We start from the raw sequence: 17,881 nt of genomic DNA, 5'->3' as shown, positions 1-17,881 counted from the left end.
CCCATTCCCTGAGTAATTCTTGTGGGCGCCGCCATTTTGACGCTTAGTTTAGGCCGGGTGCAATTGGCAATTGTTATGATCTCCCCTTCCCAAGCATTATGGTACCGTGTCCGGAGGCCCAGGTGACATTGTCTTGCTTTTTCGTGGACTGTGCTTAGCATATCTGGAGGACGGAAAGCCATTTCTCGGGGTTTCAGGTTAAAGCTACAGATAGCTCTCAACAGGGACTTTAGCACCAAGATGACTGAGGTACATGGCATCACTTCGAAGCTTATATATTTAGTGGCTCTGAGCTGGATGGCGTACCAACTTGTTTTTGAGTGGGGGGGGGGGGGGGGGGGGGTAGTGACTTTGGTATTCCTTGGGCGCCGCCGGCCAGTGTTTGCCCTGCCTAGTGGCATCGTTCAGGGGGGGGGGGGGGGGGGGGCAAAACACCATGCCTTGCCCCCCCCACTCTGAGAACTGGGGGGGCAAGCGCCCCCCTTGCTCCCCGGTTGAGCACAGCAATAATAATGTTTTTTTTTTAGATTGAGAAGAATCGTTAAAATTTTTGGGTGAGTTTTTCTCGTGTGTGTGTCAATGAGAGAAGTCTACTTTACACTAGCCCTTAGTTATATCCATTTATTAAATCAGTACCATAATTAACCTATGCCTTCCCCTTCCCTCCACCATGAATGGGGTCCTCCGTCATCTCTGCTGATCCACAAGGGCTCCGCAAAACATCAATTGTTCAGAATCGCTGCATTAAACTATTAAAAAGGGGGTTGGAATGGACTACCGCATTTCCTATTGTCGCAATATGTCAGTAAGTTTCATACCTTAGCATGCCGGCATTTGAACCATTTTGGCTAGCACTAATTTGGGCCAGCTCACGTCGACACCAACTCTACCTCTTCGGCAAGGCATGTATTTGGGCTAGTTGGTGGTACATACTGTTTGGAGGGAACACTGCAAAAAGGACGTAGGACGAGGTCGAAGAAACACACAGACACACAGCGCCCTGTCTGTGTGTTTCTTCGACCTCGTCCTACGTCCTTTTTGCGCTGTTCCCTCCATACAGTATCTACCTCTTCGGTCCATAAAAGTTATGCAAACCATTAGTCAAAAAAAAAAAAGCAAAAGGATTTTTCTTGCAAGTTTTCTGGTTTACACCAAGCGTCGAGGGACATTGCCCTGGGGACTCGCTTTAGACTGGGCAATTTTCTCTGTAATTTTAGGGTTGCTGGCAAATTGTTCGCACTGGAACACAAATTTTTTGAGTTTGGGCCCATCTCAAATTGGTAGAGAAACCCCAACAACTCTGGAGACATTTTGAAGCAGTAGCAGCCAATCAGGAATGCACTATGCTCACATGACAACCCCCTGTTGTGGGGATGATAATAACTGATCACGATTGGTTTAACTTGTTTTGCACCGAATCGTTTTTGTGACTACCGTAATATCCCGAGTCATCGCCCATCCCCGAGCCATCGCCCACCCCATTTTTTGGGCCAATATCGATTTCCGAAAAAACACCGAGTCATCGCCCACCCCTTCAAATACCCCAGCGCGGACTCTGCAATCCGCGAACACTCATCCTACCGGAATGACGTGGCCGCGGACCTTACAGTTGGAGGACGTCCGTGACAAAGTAAAACGAAGGAGGGAAAGACACTTCTTTTTGTTTACGCATTTCCTCCGTGAGCGACCCCAAAGTGGTCGTGTATCCGTGCGAAAAGAAAACGATGGAGATAACAAAATAGGAGTTTGTTAACGTAACCGCGGAGTGTTAGGTCAAAGTCTGTCTCCGCCGAAGTAAGGTCACCGCGAACCCGCTCCTTCTTCCCGCCCGTCGCGACCGCTGTTGTGCAATATTTTAGGCAAAGCCAAAGCGTAAATAAAGCTTTGCTGGAACGTCCCACACAGACGTTTGCAGAGCGTACGTCCCAAGTGCATTGATAGCCCGCCGTGCACGGATGCATGTATCTACGCACCAAACAAGAAAGTTGCGCAAGAGCTTGCAATTGACAAGGCGCCCGACTTGGCCCGACGCCAAAGTATTTGCCAACGCGACCGCCGGCTTTCCCGCTTTCCCAGCATTGCTCTTGGTCGCTTCTTTGGTCCGCTCGCTCGCTCGCTCTTTGCGCCTGGTCGGTTTTTTCTATTTTCTTGTAGACTTTTCTTTTTTTTTTTTTTTACTAACTAGGAGAACATAGTGGTGACATTCTTTCACGGAACAAACGTTCGCGCTATATGCAGATCAGCGGTGTTTCTAGCGCGTATGCAAGCAACGGACTTCGCTATAGTAAAATATTCTTTCGTGAGCATTTTTTTTTCTATAAAACAATGAAACTAAATCGAGTTTTGAGTTTGATGTATCTCTTGTGCATCAGCGCTAGATACGCAGAGAAAAATAGGCGTTTTTTTCCGTTTTTTTTTAAGTGTTTGTGCTCACCCACCGAGACATGGCCCACCCCACTTTTTTAACAAATTTCAGGCGGTTGGGGGGTGGGCGATGACTCGGGATATTACGGTAGACGGTTTTGGGGAGATTAGTTAGCATTCTCGATACCATTTAAGATTATAAAAATGGGTTAACCAGTATGTAAATTTGTGTATAAATAGCAGGCCATAATTACACTTTTGATCACAACATACCTAGTCAAGTTTTAATGGTTGATGTGAATGCTGGAAGCCCATGCTGCTGGAGGTGATGCCAAGACACTGAGAAAAGTGTTTCATGTGAAGTGGGTCTGAAATGGGCCTAAGGAGGCATGAGCAAGCAATGACCTTGCGACATCCAAGGAGTAATAAAGCAAAGCATGACGTCGTCTTCGTGCCTCCTTGAATGATTCATAAAGGTATGGCATGTGATGATAGCGTTGTATACTCCGTCTGCCCCTAAACTGACGGGGTGGTGGAAACTGCGTGCTCGCCAGAACAATCAACCCGGCACTGCTTTCTGCACATGGGTACGGGCGGGAGCGATATTATAAGCTGAAAAGCTAGATAACAGGTTTAATGAGCATGTGGTTTCTGTCGCCCTGTCCGATTACGGGTGGACAGATTTTGGTCACCAACAGCTTGATGGTCCAGAGAAAAAGCGTACGTAAAACTCGTGTAAGGGCCACACATTCTTTTTTTTTTAAATTTGAAGGCCGACTTTTAAGGTGCGGCCCATACACGAATTCGTGTATGGGCCGCACCTTAAGGTGAAAATGAGTATCACAAAAAATAATTTACACTATCTTTTTTTACCGCAAAAATAAACTAGGCATCGCCGAACGCTCATTCTCCGCCCCAAGTTAGAGCTAGAGGTCACAACCAGACGCCAATGTTTCAGCCCGATCCGATAACTTAATCAAAAGTTAAGTGATTTTCTAAAAATTTCAATGGAAAAATGGAGCCCATTTTTGCCCTTTTTCGGTTTCTGGTGCCATAGAGCGCCATGTATTCGAAAACTCCATCAGCCGCCATTTTCCCATTGAACTTTTGAGAAAATCAGTTATAACTTTTGATTAAGTTATCGGATCGGGCTGAAACTTTGGCATCTGGTTGTGACCTCTAGCGCTACCTTTGGGCAGAGAATGAGCGTTTGGCGATGCCAAGTTTATTTTTTCGGTAAAAAAGACAGTGTAAATTTTCTTTTGTGACACCCTGTATGTGCATGCAAAAATGGACATACTTCCGGTCGGATGCACTGGCCCCAAACATCTTTTATTGGGCCTCGCTCCTCGTCATTTGAGCTGTCCTCGGCGCTGGAGTCTAGTTCTTCGGAGACGCGCTCCCACACAAGGTCATCCTCGGCGCCATCAAGGTTGTTAGAGATTCCGTTCACTCTCAAGCTCTTCGGAACGATGTCGAGTGAGACGTGGTCACAATCCATTCGGTCACAGTCGACAAAGATCCTCTCTTGAGCCGTCCAGTGGCCGTCTTAAAGGGCAACTCCGGCCAAAACTCAAAATGAAATAAACTACTGCTATCGATGTAGTGACACAAAATACGACCCCAGCCAAGATATCACGTCCGTCGGACGCCGCATTCCCAACTAATTCCGATAATAAAAATGCAACCCGCCGCGAGCCGCTGCTCCTTAGCGGGCGGCCAGCGGGTTGCCGATCGCCAAAGCAACATTGGGCCGTGACGTCCGTATCGTTCTCTTTTTTTCCTCCGGTCCGGGCATTGCGCGGAGTGCGCTTCTTTGAGCCGCTACCACCGCTACTTCGGCTTGTGATTGGCGCGTTTAGTCGTTGCTTTTATCTATAGCCCGTGTAGCTTCGGTATAGCCTTTTGTTTATTTGCTTGTGAGCACCCCAAGACTCGTTTTAACGAACAACTCTGTGCGCCCAAGACTGCCCAGCTGTTCCTCGAAAGATGCCGAGTGCAACTTGTAGCGCTGTGGGTTGCTCAAACAACCCGCTGGGCAACACGGAGGTGCTTTTTCACAAGTTTCCAACGGACGGGAAATTGGAGAAGGTGTGGGTGAACGCTGTTCCACGAGTGGACTTTGAACTTCGGCTTTTACGCGCGCGAGGAAAAAAAGAACAAAAAACAGACGTGTACAGTCCAGCACACGTGTGTTCGGGCGCCGCGGCCCGCGCCGGAGAGCCTCAAAGATTCGCGTCTGGGACTGACCAGCAGCGTGAAAGCGAGAGAGCCCCCAGTACTGTACGTCACTGGCAGCGCGGGTAGAGCAACGTCGCTCCATCCACGGAGTCCCGATGACGATTTAGGCCTAGCCACGAGTACGGAAGTCCGCACACACGGCGACAGCCGCCGAGTACGGCAGCGAACGAGTTCATTCGTTTTCCAGTCGCTAGCTTTTGGGTATACAAGCGACGAGTAGGGCATAACGCACGCATGGCGGCGGCTGCCGAGTATGGCATTGCACGAGTTCACGGGTTTTTCAGTCGCTAGCTTTTTGGGTATACGCACTAACTCTTGCTACATAGGCTGGATAATTACCACCTATATAGAATTAAAACAAAATCAGCTTACCTCCTATCTTTAGACGGCTAGCGCAACAGAGGTAGGTGCCGCTCGGCCTGCGTACTCGTTGATCGAGAACGATCTTGACGTCACGTTCACATAGCAGCCGATTCCCAGTGGTGCCGGGGCCTCGAGCGGCTAGTTTCGGTTTTGTTGGCCGCGCCCCAAGCAAAACTTTGAGGCGTCAATATCTTTAAAACTACGCACAATAACGAGAAAAAAATTACACCTCGCAATTCAGAGACACTGACTGCACTAACAACAGTCATAATCCCAAAATCGAAAGTATGGACCGGAGTTGCCCTCTAAGATGGCTCTCGCTGGCCATCCATTCGGTGTAGCATCGACAGAACTCCACCTTGAAGGACCGATTGACACTCACATCGAGGGGCTGCAGCATGCCTGTAAGCCCACCCGGTACGATGGCTAGGTCTGTGCTTTTCGCGCAGCTCCGCCTTCACTTTTTCAGTCGGACGACCGCGAATGCTATCCAGCACCAGCAGGGACTTCTTCGCTAGCATAGCCCCGAGGCGGTTTCCTCAAACAGTTTTCAGCCAGTTGACTGCCAGTTCCTCATCCATCCGGCCCTTTTCCTGCACGCGGACTATGATTCCAAAGGGGAACTCTTTAGCAGGAACCCTTTTCCTCTTAAAAATGACGTACGGTGGCAGTTTCCGCCTATCCACGGTGATGCTGAGCATAACAATGCAACGCTGGCGTTCTGCTCCCATGGTACGGATGAGCACACTCTTTTCGCCTTTGGCATTAACCGTACAGTTTTCCGACAAATGAAACCAAACTGGGGTCTGATCGGCATTCCCAATTTGGGACATGATGTATTCATGTTCCTTCCGCAGCCCGATAACATATTTCTAAAAGCTGTGTGGGGATTCCTGTGATCTCCCTTCCCCCGTGGCTGCGATAACGGCCACGGGTCGGATCACTCTGCCTCCTCCGCCGTGAGCTCCGACCTGTCCGTGAAGCCTAGGAGAGCCGCCTGGCTTGGGGGAGCTCTCCTCCTCACTCTCTCCCGGGGGGACCTTTTTCCATTCCCCCGCTCGGATCCGAATCACTGCTGACAGGCGAGGAGGCTTTCGCCTCGACTTTTCCTGCTTTCGGGAGGGGACTCGTCCGGGTGACCGCGAAAGAGATGGGACGTGTGTCGGCGACTTCTCCGATGCTTCCCCGGTCTTGGCTCTCCGGAACCCCGCGTCTGGCCAGGTAAGGACCTTTTCTTACCTTGCCGGCGCGGGGGGCATTTTGGATGGGGACATTGTAGTTCATTTAGAAGAGTATGTTAATAAATGCTCTTGGACTCTGTCCTTACTCTGGTATGTGTATCTTCTCTTCCGCTATATTCGAGAGTGAGCCAAGGTAGACGATCATTGGCACCGACGGAGGTAATTAATCGAGCCGACCCGCGGTAATGTAGCCCTAAACGTTGTCTACATTGCCGCGGAGATGTGGGGATTGTGGGCTACTAGGTTTGACGGCTCCTTTGAGATTGCTGCCGCTGTTGAGACAACCCTTTGGTTACTCTATCGGTACCTGTGTTTGTTGGTAGCTAGCAACATCCCATATAAAATGGCGCCCAACGTGGGGCGCCAAAATGTGGGAGTCTAAATACCGTTCGCGAAACAATAAGACCCGGGGCTCACTGAGAGCCCGTGTTCCCACACCCGCCCCGCAGCATACTCGCGTTCAACCGCCGCGGCGCGTTCGTTTGTTTGCTGCACAGCGCCGCTCTAATGGAAGAGACAAACGTACCACACAGTGTGCCGGGTGACCAAACAGTTTAATCACCGCAAGAAGCTATACAGGGCATATAATAATGCGACACACTGAGCACCGGTGACGAGAATTGACTCACCGCTCGATGCATTCCCGAGAGCCGACGGGCGCCAACGTACTGGAGACGGAGAGTCCCCCCTCTCGCGTCCGACACCCCCTCGTCGTCGCCTCCCTAGCGCAGCCTCGACCACAGGGGTCCCAGGATTTGGGGACAATCGCGTCCCCTTTTGGAGGGGGTGACGAGGGTACAGCTTCTAAGATGGCACTGTCCCCCTCGCCACCGACGGATGCGTGCGGCTGAACAAATGAATCCAGCGGTTCGCTCCGCGGCCGCTTTAGGGCCTCTCGAGGAAAGGAAATGACCGCATTTGCAGAGCTGAGAAGCTTGTCCTCGTATTCTTCGGGAAGCCGCTGGCAGATTGTCGTCCTTCATCGAATGAAGAGATGTTTTCGATTCAGAAATTTCTGAATTCTGGATTTCTGAATTGAAAGCGAGCGCCATCCAGCGCTCGCTTTGAAATCTCCAGAAGGCACGTCCTTCGCACATGTCAGTTCCAGTGCTTTCATTCTCAACATGTCAGTCGAGAGGGCATACCCACTATTGCGCACTTCTTTCAAAGAGCTGTAGAGCTCATTCCCCAGCTCCGGGAACTTGCAGGGCTTGCTGCAGAATGTGCACCTTGTTTTGTTTGTGCTGGCCAAAGCATCTTCTTGGTCGCGCCAGCACCGCACACACTTCTCGTCAACATCGTAGTGTCACCCTGCTCCACGCTTGCAGTGTTTCAGGGCGAAAGCCACAACTTTCAGTTTAAAACCAGCCGTGTACCTGGTCAAGTGCTTGCCCATTGCACTCGGCTTACAGGCTTGTGGAGACTAAACCTCACTAAGAAAAGCTTCCGCAAGCAGCGGCACTATCTCATGGTTTTGGTTGTTGTTGCGAAGCAGCTAACCAGCCATGAGGAGGACAGGATTGGAATGTGGAAAGAGCAAAAAGTGGTGACAACTCTGTCGCTGCGCCTCTCTGCGCCGCGCGCGGGGTCCCAGCTGAAAATTCTCATTAGATCCAATTGGAATTATAACTGGTTTTATTTGGAACCAATTGGTTTTAGTGGGTTCCAATTGGAAGCACACTAGCCAATGGGTCTCACCAATTGGAAAAAAATTTCCAGTTGGAATCTTAATGGGTTTCAATTGGTTCCCATATTGCAGTGACCAATTGGTTGTCCCAAAACCAAGCTGGTACCAATTGGAAATTCCAATTGGAATCTAATGGGAATTTTCAACTGGGGTGGCGTAATGCCGCGGAGAGTTGTGTAAACACGGCAGCTATGCCAGCACGATAGGCTTCACTGGCGCCGCGCGTCAAAAGGAAGGGGTGCCACTCATAAACAAACACTTTTTTGAAAATATTTTTTCGGGATATTTTGTTTTAAATTGGGGAGTGTGGCTTTTACACGCGATTATAAGGTACTTCAGTTACATTCCACTTGACAGTAACAAACACCAAACCTACCGCAAGCTGGTATACCTCTACCTCACAAGTTGCATGCAGATGAGTGACATTTGCTAGAGCATAGCACCCACTTTTGGAAGAGAACAGTTTGCCCTCCTAAGACTCACTATCATGTGCCCCCATGTCACTTTTGAAACCATCGGGGATTCTCTTGTCCCCAATAAATTCACATGAGAGGGACTTAGTGGCGTGTTCCAGTGCGTGACAACGGCAGGGATGTCGTCACTGTACAGCCGCTATCAGACAAACAATGTTTATTGTCAGGGTGCAACGACCCAGCTCGAGAAGGAGAGAAAGACGAGGTGGCATCTAGTGGCTAAGAATTATAGATGTGACAATGAAAGAAGTGAGAATACACTTAGTGTCTTGCTCGTGCTTCCTGCAACGCCAAACTTGTGCGAGAAACCATATCACCGTAAAATCTAAGGGAGCCTGTAGTCTAGGGAACTTGACTAGGGACCAGTTGGTCTAGGAAACTGGAATAGGGACAGAGTTTGTAATCTAGGGAGCTTGCTTAGGGACAAGTTCCTTAGATGCAATGGTTCCCATTGCATCTGGGGAACCGGCCCCCCAAACTTTTCACTATAAGGAAATCTTCCCTCTCCTGCCCATGGCTCCTTCAACACCGCACCGAACTTGAGAGGTGAACCATAGTACCACGAAATCTATGACTGCCTGCCATATGTCTCATGGTCCCCTTCACACTTAATGAATTTTACAGTTGCCGTTGCCACGATTAATTTTCCCTTTCACCCCACACTGCGCTTCCGCCCAGAGAGGAAACTGGGTGCTTTTCTGTAACACCGTCCAAACTTGAAAGATAAACCACAAAACCATAAAATCTACGGAGAGCGTCCCATATAATTTACGGTTCCCACGCATCTACAGGAGCTTTCTTTAAAATTTACGCTTCCTGTCGGTGTAACCCCTTTTCCCCTGAACCCCACGCTCCGCCTTCGCACAGAAAGGGGACCGGGTGTTCTTCTGCAACAGAGACGGGAGCAACGTGCATGGCTCGTATGCCCAGTACAGTCTGCTTAGCGCCACCGACGTCTGGCCACTGCCAGAGAAGATCAGCTTTCAGCAGGGGGTGTGCCTGGGCATCCCTTACCTCACCGCCTACAGGGCCCTCGTACTCAAGTGAGTAGTGCCGCCCGAAGGCATCGTGGAATGCCTTTGAGATGCAGTTCCATATGGCATAGCAAAGGCACTGGGATGAGCATATTGAAGTGTGAATGAGTTTGGCTAGAGACATTATCGTCTGTCGAGTATTATTCGCATACATTAAAGAGTACAACTTGCACCCTCTAGGTAATTGGTGTGCTGCTGAAGCTATTCGCTTAGTCCAGGTATCACTCTCATGCCCTTTCAATACTAGCGGAGTGCTCTATCGAGTGCACAAGCGACTTCACAACTGAGAAATTGTGAGTAAACTCGCATCATGTGAATTGAGTGTTAGTCAGCCGAACATTGTCTTCAAGCAGTTCCAAAAAGTGACAACAAAGACCTGACAAATGTGTCAAATACAGCAAGGTGACAGGGGTCAGAAAAGCTGTCCCCTTACTGCTGAGAGTACTGGGCAGTGCAATTTTAGGAGTGGGCTACCTTTTGTGTTTTACCTTGAAAAGGAAATTGTGCCTAAAACATCTTTCGAGGATGGAGAATCAGGATATTGCGGTATTCTTCCGTAAGTCTTCTCCACCTTGGAAATTTTGCTTGAATCATTTACACGTATCAAAGAGTAATTATATTATTTCCTTATCAAGTTATCTTCACAAACATTTCTAAACGCTCAAAACAATATTTTTGTAACTGATGCTCTTGAGGCTGGCTTGGCACACAAGCACGTTTTTCGGCATTTTGAGTTGCAGCTGCTGCAATGTCAAGACGTTTGGAAAAGTTGCTAACAAAGTAATTGCGCAGAAACCAAATTTGACGTTCGTGTTTACAGGGTGTAAGGTCGGCTCACCTTTGAGGTGCGGCGACTTTTATGCTGTAGATGAGAAATTTAGCCAGCGCAGCACCACTGCTAGACCAAGGTCTTTCACCTTGCAGTAGTGACATAAAACCGCATGCCTGTACGATGCTCGCCCATATCAAAACGGGCAGGGTTAAGGATTGAACCCAAGATCCCCGGGTTCTGCAGTGCGAGCTTTTGCTCCACAGGCTCCGAGCAGCAATACACAAATGCACTCTGGCACCGGTCCCGCCCGAAAAGCCACCGTCGAAACTGGCAAAAAGCAGCCGGTGAGGCAGAGCCTCAGGGTAGACGGCATCACCGGTGTTCTCCCTGCAGAGCCAAGGTGACCGCCGACAAGTTAGTGTTGGTGCACGGCGCCAGCGGAGCGGTGGGCACTGCTGCGGTGCAAATCGCCAAGCACTTCAAGGCCAGGGTGGCAGGTACAGCCGGCACCCCCGCCGGCATGGACGTGGTGAAGCAGGCGGGAGCGGATCTTGTCGTCTGCCACAGGGACAAGGACTACCTCAAGTCCGTCATGGCAGGTGCCTTTTTGGGTTCTTCGGGATCCTTGGTGTGCGTGGCTGCACCTTAAAGATGATTTCCGACACCACATTTTGCCGCTTAGCATGGAACCATGGAACTATTGCTCAGCGAGTGACGGGGCCGAGAGAGTGTTTTGGACGGAAACAAAGATAAGCTCGCATTTGAGTGCGCCGGAGGGCGTGGCTGCCGCTTGTAACTGCTCGTGATGAGAGAGCGTACTTAAGCCCCTTCGTGCACTTGTGCTCGTCTTAAAGGCCGATGTACACTCCACGCTTTCCACTTTTTACCTTGCCCCAAGTTGGCTCCCCTTGCAGCTTAGGAAAGGGCAGCGCTTAGAGTATTATCTTCCCTGCAGAATACCCAGGTTGTATGTGGGCCTTTAAATGGTATCAAATGTGCCACTGCGTGAGGCCCGTACCTGATGCAACCCTTGGAAGCAAACGGCGACGTTGCACCAAAACGAGCAGTCCTTGGAAGCGAATGGTAGTGGCGCACTCACTTGTGGCACGTGTCGAGTGCGTTCGCACAGCAATGGTTGGCTGTACTCGTAAGAAACGCAAAGCGTGGATTCTATAAAGGGCCTTTAAACACATCGGCACACTGATGCCATCAGGCAACCCTGCGACACTTCCAATGCGTGTGCATATGTTCAAATTTTCCCTACATCTCTCTTTTTACTTACGCTTGCAATAATTCTGACAATGTTATTTAAGCAACAATTTCTCTGCATAGATTTAGTTGTGCACGGGTCGGAAGTGCTGCACGTTGTTTTCTCCTTCATACGTGTACATTGTGGGTGTGTAGCAGTCGTCTTGCATGCCGTGAGTGATGGATGGGGCCAGCGTATGCTCTCGTAACTTGTCACAAGCGGGTGCGATGCACTCAGGTACATACTCTCAAATGCAAATGTGCGAACCATTTTAAGTGTTTGGACACACAGAGCGCCACTTGCTAACATATGGCATACTTTGTATTGATCGCTCCTCTACGGGACGTGTAAGAAAGCGTACCTGCGAGGATATTTCATGGAGCACGTGTTGGCGTAGTCTGGAGAACAGAAAATCTAGGGGGGAATGCAGATAATCTAGAAAAATAGGATTATTTAAGTGCATTTACCCCAAGACAGATTCTAGCAAAACAATCGGTCAGCCTCGCTCAGAGCGAGGAAATCCCTAAATCGGGGAAAATATCAAACAAAGGTCCTGTGAAGAGAAACAAAACGTCATTGACCGAAGACCCTTGAGTTAGCAAACATGCACCCCATTGGACACTCAATACGGAAGAAGAAAAAAAAAATTGTTTTCCCACTTGGTTGGATTTCAGAAGTGGACCAATGACCGTGGCGTGGACATCATCCTGGAGATGCTGGCCAACGTCAACTTGCCCGTAGACTTCAACACGATTGGACAGAATGGCCTCATCCTGGTGAGCTGGAGGTGCAGCCTGATGGCCCTTGGCCAACGAAAAAAACTGTGAATGTGTTTTTTCCGGAGGCTATCTTTATCTAGTGCCCATAGATGGAGCTGTGTGGGCAGCAGATATAAAGCAACTACCATAAAATCCCGCATTGACGCCCTCCCTCGAGATATCGTCCATTTTGTTTTTCTGGCTGAACTCATACTAGGTTAAAAAGTCAGAAACATCACCCACTCCCGATTCCCATCGGTCATCATGCAATGCTAGATGGGAATTGCATCAACTGCGTGATCTGCAGTATCAGTTGCCATGGCAAGTGACTTTGTAGCCCCACGTGTTTATCACACCTTGAAATGTGAATCTGCAGTGTCCGCAAGCTCCGGTAGCGGTTCCTACCGTAGAGTTTTCACGTGTTTATCGCACCATGAAGCTCAAGCTTTCCACGTCCACCAATTCTTTGCGGTATCGGTTTCTGTAACATGAATTCATAGCGAGTTCCCATGTGCTTATGCACCGTGGAATGGAACGGGAATTTGCCATGTCCACAATCTGCGGTATCAGCTCCTATGTCATGTGGTCATAGCTAATGCCCCCCCCATTTATCAATAATTATTTTTATAAAAGCTCCGCCGTTGAGTCTTCAAAGGTCATCCACCCTATATTTGTCACCATTTATATTTTCACAATGGGCGAGTGTTTTCACTGGGACTTTACGGTAAATGACAAAATCAAATTTGCATTAATTTTTCTTCTGCTGCTCTCGTTGGTAAAGAAGGAGTCACGGCTACAAAAATTGATCTAAGATACTTTTAAAAAAGTGGCCTTGTGAAGTGCCGAGTTTTGGCAGGAACCGTTTTTAATTTTCGGGAATTTCGCAGAATCCCCTCACAAAATCAAATTTTAAAATCAACAGAATGGCAGCAAAATTTGAAAAAATCCAGTGCTGCCATCTGTCGGCAGAGTTGCAAACTAAGTCATGAGCGTGCCTGGTTTGTCCAAAACAGTCAAGTGCGTGAACCTGGGAGAGCAGACGAGCTATGCTCGTCCTGAGACGGTTCCACATTAACGGATGGCTCCATGTTGAGGACGCTTGCCCAAAACAGTTAAGGAGTTATAGTAAAATCGTGAAAGCTTCTTTAAGATGGACACCCAAAAGCAGATCCAGCATATCAGAGCATTTGTGGTGCCATCTGTGAATAGCAACATCAACCAGACTGTTTTCACCTTTTCTTCCTGTGTAGGAAAAAAAAAAAAAAGAAAAGGGATTTTTTATGTTTACATTTTTTCCCCTCAATCCCATATGCGTGAAATTTTAGTATAAGTGCACCACCTAAGGGCATCTTTGCAAAAAGATTGAATGCGCTCCGATTATCGGTTTATTTATTTTAAAAAATGTTTTACACCCGAATAGCACACTGCGCTGGCACTCAGCAGAACGTAACTCGCATCCGCAGGTGATTGGAAGCCGGGGCGATGTGAAGGTGAATCCCTGCTGCCTGATGGGGAAGGAGTCTGCGGTCATGGGGATCGCACTCATGAAGGCAACGCCGGTGAGCCACGCTTGCATCTATCACTGACCTTCAGCTTGATTACACGCAGTCGCCGTATTGAAGCCATTGACCTCGGCGGCGCGACGCAATTCTTGAACGGACAAAGCTTTAGGGCTTTGGTACCCTGGGAGGATTCGGTGGCTCTATAGTTGGTGGCAGGCCAAAGGCTAATTCACGGACTTTGATCGTGTTCGCACACCTTTGACCTAATTACGACATGGGAACACACTACCACACTCTGTCGGGTAGCCCACACACAATGCTTAGCTTTTCCGTATAATTACTTTTGTTTTTTCCACAATTCTTTTTTTTTTAGTTAGAAAAACCTTGGACAATGTTGTAAAGGACCATTTCTTGTAGATGGTACATAGGTTTGATTTCGCAAGTACCGTGAAACCATCGCAGTGCTGTCCCCCTCGTCGAAAGAGATCTTTCGGACACCGGAAGAGAAGCGGCGTCCCGTTCTTTCCGCAGGAGGAATGGCAAGCCATGGCAGAGAACGTTGCGCGGGGCGCGGAAGAAGGCTGGATCAAGCCAGTCATGGACCGCGTTTATCCGCTGGGAGGGGCCAAGGCCGCCCACCACGACCTCATCAATAGAAAGGGGGCCAAGGGGAAAGTCACGCTCGACCCGGACCAGTGAACACCTCCCCACATGGCAGGCGTAAATTTCTTGCGTGCCACGTTTCGTAAATAAACTTACGAGCTCGGATGCTGGTGTCGCGGGCCTCTTGCAGGTTCAAGCATTCGCGACTGCTCACAACCATGTTCCTTGGAACCTCTTCAAACTATTCACTGCAAGAGAAGACACTAGTGCCACCTGTTGGGTACACTTTGTTTCTGTACATTTCTTTTTTTCTTCTCATTTACCCTCCATTCTACTCTGGCTCGAAAACGTTTAACAGCATTATAAACCACCATTTCTTGTAGATGGTACATACATTCGATCTCGCAAATACCGGAAAACCTTCGCTCTAGTGAAATGCTCTTCCAGGGTCGCCTCATAGAGGGCGCCAGCACGTCTGCTCGTCGTAAGAATAACCGCTCGGTCCTAAGAAGGAAACGCAAGTGTGCGGACGGGCGCCACTCGCATCTGCACTAGTGTTGCCGAATTGTGGGAAATCTTTCATTGTGGGAAAAAGCATGACAGCTAGGGAAAAAGGGAAAACAGAATTTAAACACATGTAAAAGGTGGGAAATATTTCTTAATAAGAAACTAACCTGAAACGTCGTTTTCTTATCTACATCGAACAAGAGAAAGGAAGTGGCACTAGCTACTCAGACATTTTGTTGTTTTGAAGAGCCAATCTAATTCACTACAACATACATCATCATGCACGTGCTGCCAGCCTGCTGATACAGTGCTGCCTTTTTGTGCGTTTTCCTCATAGCTAGCTACGCACATACATCCTCTGTCAGTGAGATAAGTCATGCATCTCTCTGTGGGTGGCGTTCCTTTCACATCACGAACACAAGCAGGTGATTTTAGTTTAGTTTAATTAATGACCCACTTGCCTTCATGTAGTTCCCCTGCTTCATTCAACCAATGTAGAGTGCAGAAAAGAGGGGAGGGGAACAGTTTGCCGAATGACAACTTCTGCATTTCGTAATTTACGAGATGCAAATTTCTACAAAACAAAAACGTGAGGTGGTGCTATATCTAAAGGTACTTGGCATCGTGCGTACGATATCTTAAAAACGACTTCTGCCACTAAAATGGTGATGGACGCAGGAAAAACCTTTGTGCCAATGCGGCAACACTGATCTGCACTGCCTCTCTTGAAACCTGCACTTGCTTCAACAGTTCCAAACACGAAAATCATGCATTTTAGCATCGTCTGTCACAAATCGAATCAGAGATACAAATAAAGTGCCACCGTCCCGAGGAACGGCCTCTCAAAGATGAGGAATGTTCGCAAAACTTGCAATTTTTTCAGCACCACGAGTCGGCGGAACAGGTTTTTCACATCCCTTCTAAATTCAAACTGTGCTTTTGCGTAATTCATACTTTTTGTTCTTCGAAGCCTGAAAAATCAGTCAGCGAGTGTACTAGTGCGTGCTGGAGGCCGACTGTTCGAAAGGGAGGCCCCGCCACTCTCGCCTCCTCGGTGATTATGGTAGAATCAAAACGTCTACAGTCGAAAATAAAAATAATGAGAGCATTATTGGGGTCCTCTTTTGGTGTTTATATTAAATTGGATTCACTCGCCAGAAAGACCATAGCAAGGCCACGGCCGCGTCGCCTCGACGGACTCGTCGAAGCAGGCACTCGAAGAGGCGGCGCTCTAAGCCTCGTGCACGACGTTGCGTCAATTGGGCTCTAAAATTTTGCCGAGCGTCCCAGGGTTTTCGCTCCTCTCGACGAGCAATGCAAGACCAGCAAGAACGGCGAAACACACGCTCGGTTTCCTCTAACCTTTAATTTCTCTTCTTCGCATCATTAGGAAAATAATTTACAGCCCCAGACAGAGCGGGGAAGTGGCGGCGACGGCAAGCAGACGACGTCGAGGTCGCAAAGAACCTAGCGGGGAAGCCGTCAGCTGCCGAGAGGCTCCGCCTTCGCGGTCCCTTTTAGCGTCGCGGACTCCGTACGTCCCTTGCGCTTGTCCGAGATGGAGCGGTGCGTCGACCCATCGGTGCAACAGACGGGGGAGGGCGCGTTTAGACACCCAGAAGGAATGGAGCTCTCAACTGTACGGTCAGAGTTGCATTATCTGGTTAGTTAGAGCCCGGAACGAGAGTGTGTTCAACTATGCGACTGGAGTCGCACGGTGTGTGGGCACCGTTACGCTACAGCTTCGCACCGCTAATACACTGTACAAAAGAAAGTGCAGACACTGTCTGAGTAGGGTGACCAGGTGTCCCTTCTTGGCCGGGACGGTTCCGTTTTAAAAGGTCCATTTCTGCCGTCCCGTTATCTTGGTCTAACAAAGCGTTGTGTCCTGTTTTCGTGAGAATCTGCATAGTACCGTTATATCCTGAACGTATACCAACCGCCCTCGAACTTTGGCCCACCACGCTTTTATGTCAAAGAAAATCCCGAAATATTGCCCACCTTCTCAAAATAGCAATTCCTAGGGACTGGGGACATCTGGGCAGACATTCCTTTTTAGAAGTCTCTAGGGACGCACGCATATATGCACCAAACAAGAAAGTTACGCAAGAGCCCGCTCCCTGTGATTGACAAGGTGCCCTACTTGACCCGAGGCCAAAGTATTTGCCAACGTGATTGCCGGCTTTCTTGCTTCCCCCAGCATTGCTCGCTTCTTTCGCCTACTTGCTCGCTGATTTCACCTGGTTGGCTTTCCTATTTTCTTGTTGACTTTTTTTTTTTTTTTGCCCTATCATTTTTTTAATCTACAAATCAGCAAAGGCTCAGGAGCCTAACAAGGGGAACATAGCGGTTTTAGAAACATGCTTTCACGAAACGAGTGTTTGCGCCGAATGCCGATCGGCGGTGTACATTGCCTGCATGCAAGCAACGGACTCGGCAGTACTAAAACATTCTTTCAAAAAGTCGGGTGGGCTAATCCCAAAGATTCACCCACCCGCCTTTTTTTTTTCCCCATACTGTCTCCCGTGAGAGGGTGGACATTCGTTCAGGATATTACGGTAGTTGCGAAATCAGTACTAAGTAAAGTGAATGGCAGAAAACCTAAAGAATGTTTACTTGTTACAGACCTAACGTCATGAAAACAAACAAAACACAATCCAGCTGCATCTGCTAATACACTTCAATAGCATAAACGTGCATTCAAGAGACTCTTGTATATTAGCGAATTTGATGTGCTTCGGTTGGCAATATTTCTTCCTCGTTAAAAATTGGAGAGGAGAAGCACTTGTGTTTGCCAAGGAAGAACTTTGGAAAAATGTGCGTGTTTAGGTTCATGTGCAGCAAAGCTTTTCTTTCTCCTCTTTACCCTGAGGACTATGGTCACCTCATGTCTCAGGCGTATGCACAAATACTGCCTGCAGACATGTCCAAAGCACACGTATGTATGAAGTAAACATGCTCCAACCGTGCTTGAGGCATGCCCACACACAATTCTTCGTCTGCTTCTTTTGCAGTGCGGGGGTTGTGGTGGATGTCAGAATGCCGAGCTCTGATTGAAGAACAGTGGGTAGACCTCGAGGCAACTTC

General features: G+C 48.7%; 2 protein-coding genes across 3 annotated transcripts in view; one reads left to right on the top strand and one right to left on the bottom strand.

Annotated features, from left to right (window-relative positions):
- Positions 1–17,881, bottom strand: part of LOC8029397 (POC1 centriolar protein homolog A) — a 183,498-nt gene that overhangs the window by 163,447 nt on the left and 2,170 nt on the right. The window lies entirely within an intron of this gene.
- Positions 10,642–14,452, top strand: LOC8029398 (quinone oxidoreductase-like). Its single transcript, XM_042286894.1, has 4 exons — positions 10,642–10,774; positions 12,099–12,200; positions 13,646–13,741; positions 14,216–14,452. The coding sequence occupies exons 2-4, from the start codon at positions 12,138–12,140 to the stop codon at positions 14,381–14,383; spliced, it is 327 nt and encodes a 108-aa protein (XP_042142828.1). The 5' UTR covers positions 10,642–10,774; positions 12,099–12,137; the 3' UTR covers positions 14,384–14,452.

This window comes from Ixodes scapularis, unplaced genomic scaffold (genome assembly GCF_016920785.2).
Source record: "Ixodes scapularis isolate PalLabHiFi unplaced genomic scaffold, ASM1692078v2 PGA_scaffold8__174_contigs__length_109621045, whole genome shotgun sequence".
Classification (NCBI taxonomy): domain Eukaryota; kingdom Metazoa; phylum Arthropoda; class Arachnida; order Ixodida; family Ixodidae; genus Ixodes; species Ixodes scapularis.
Note: the sequence above shows the minus strand (reverse complement) of the source record. Positions and strands in the feature narration are given on the sequence as shown.

Bases quoted from the DNA above. Each gene is read 5' to 3' on its own strand.
- LOC8029398 (XM_042286894.1), top strand. From the start codon at position 12,138: ATGCTGGCCAACGTCAACTTGCCCGTAGACTTCAACACGATTGGACAG. The intron at 12,201-13,645 runs GTGAGCTGGAGG...TCGCATCCGCAG, and splicing joins GACAGAATGGCCTCATCCTG to GTGATTGGAAGCCGGGGCGA. The intron at 13,742-14,215 runs GTGAGCCACGCT...TTCTTTCCGCAG, and splicing joins CACTCATGAAGGCAACGCCG to GAGGAATGGCAAGCCATGGC.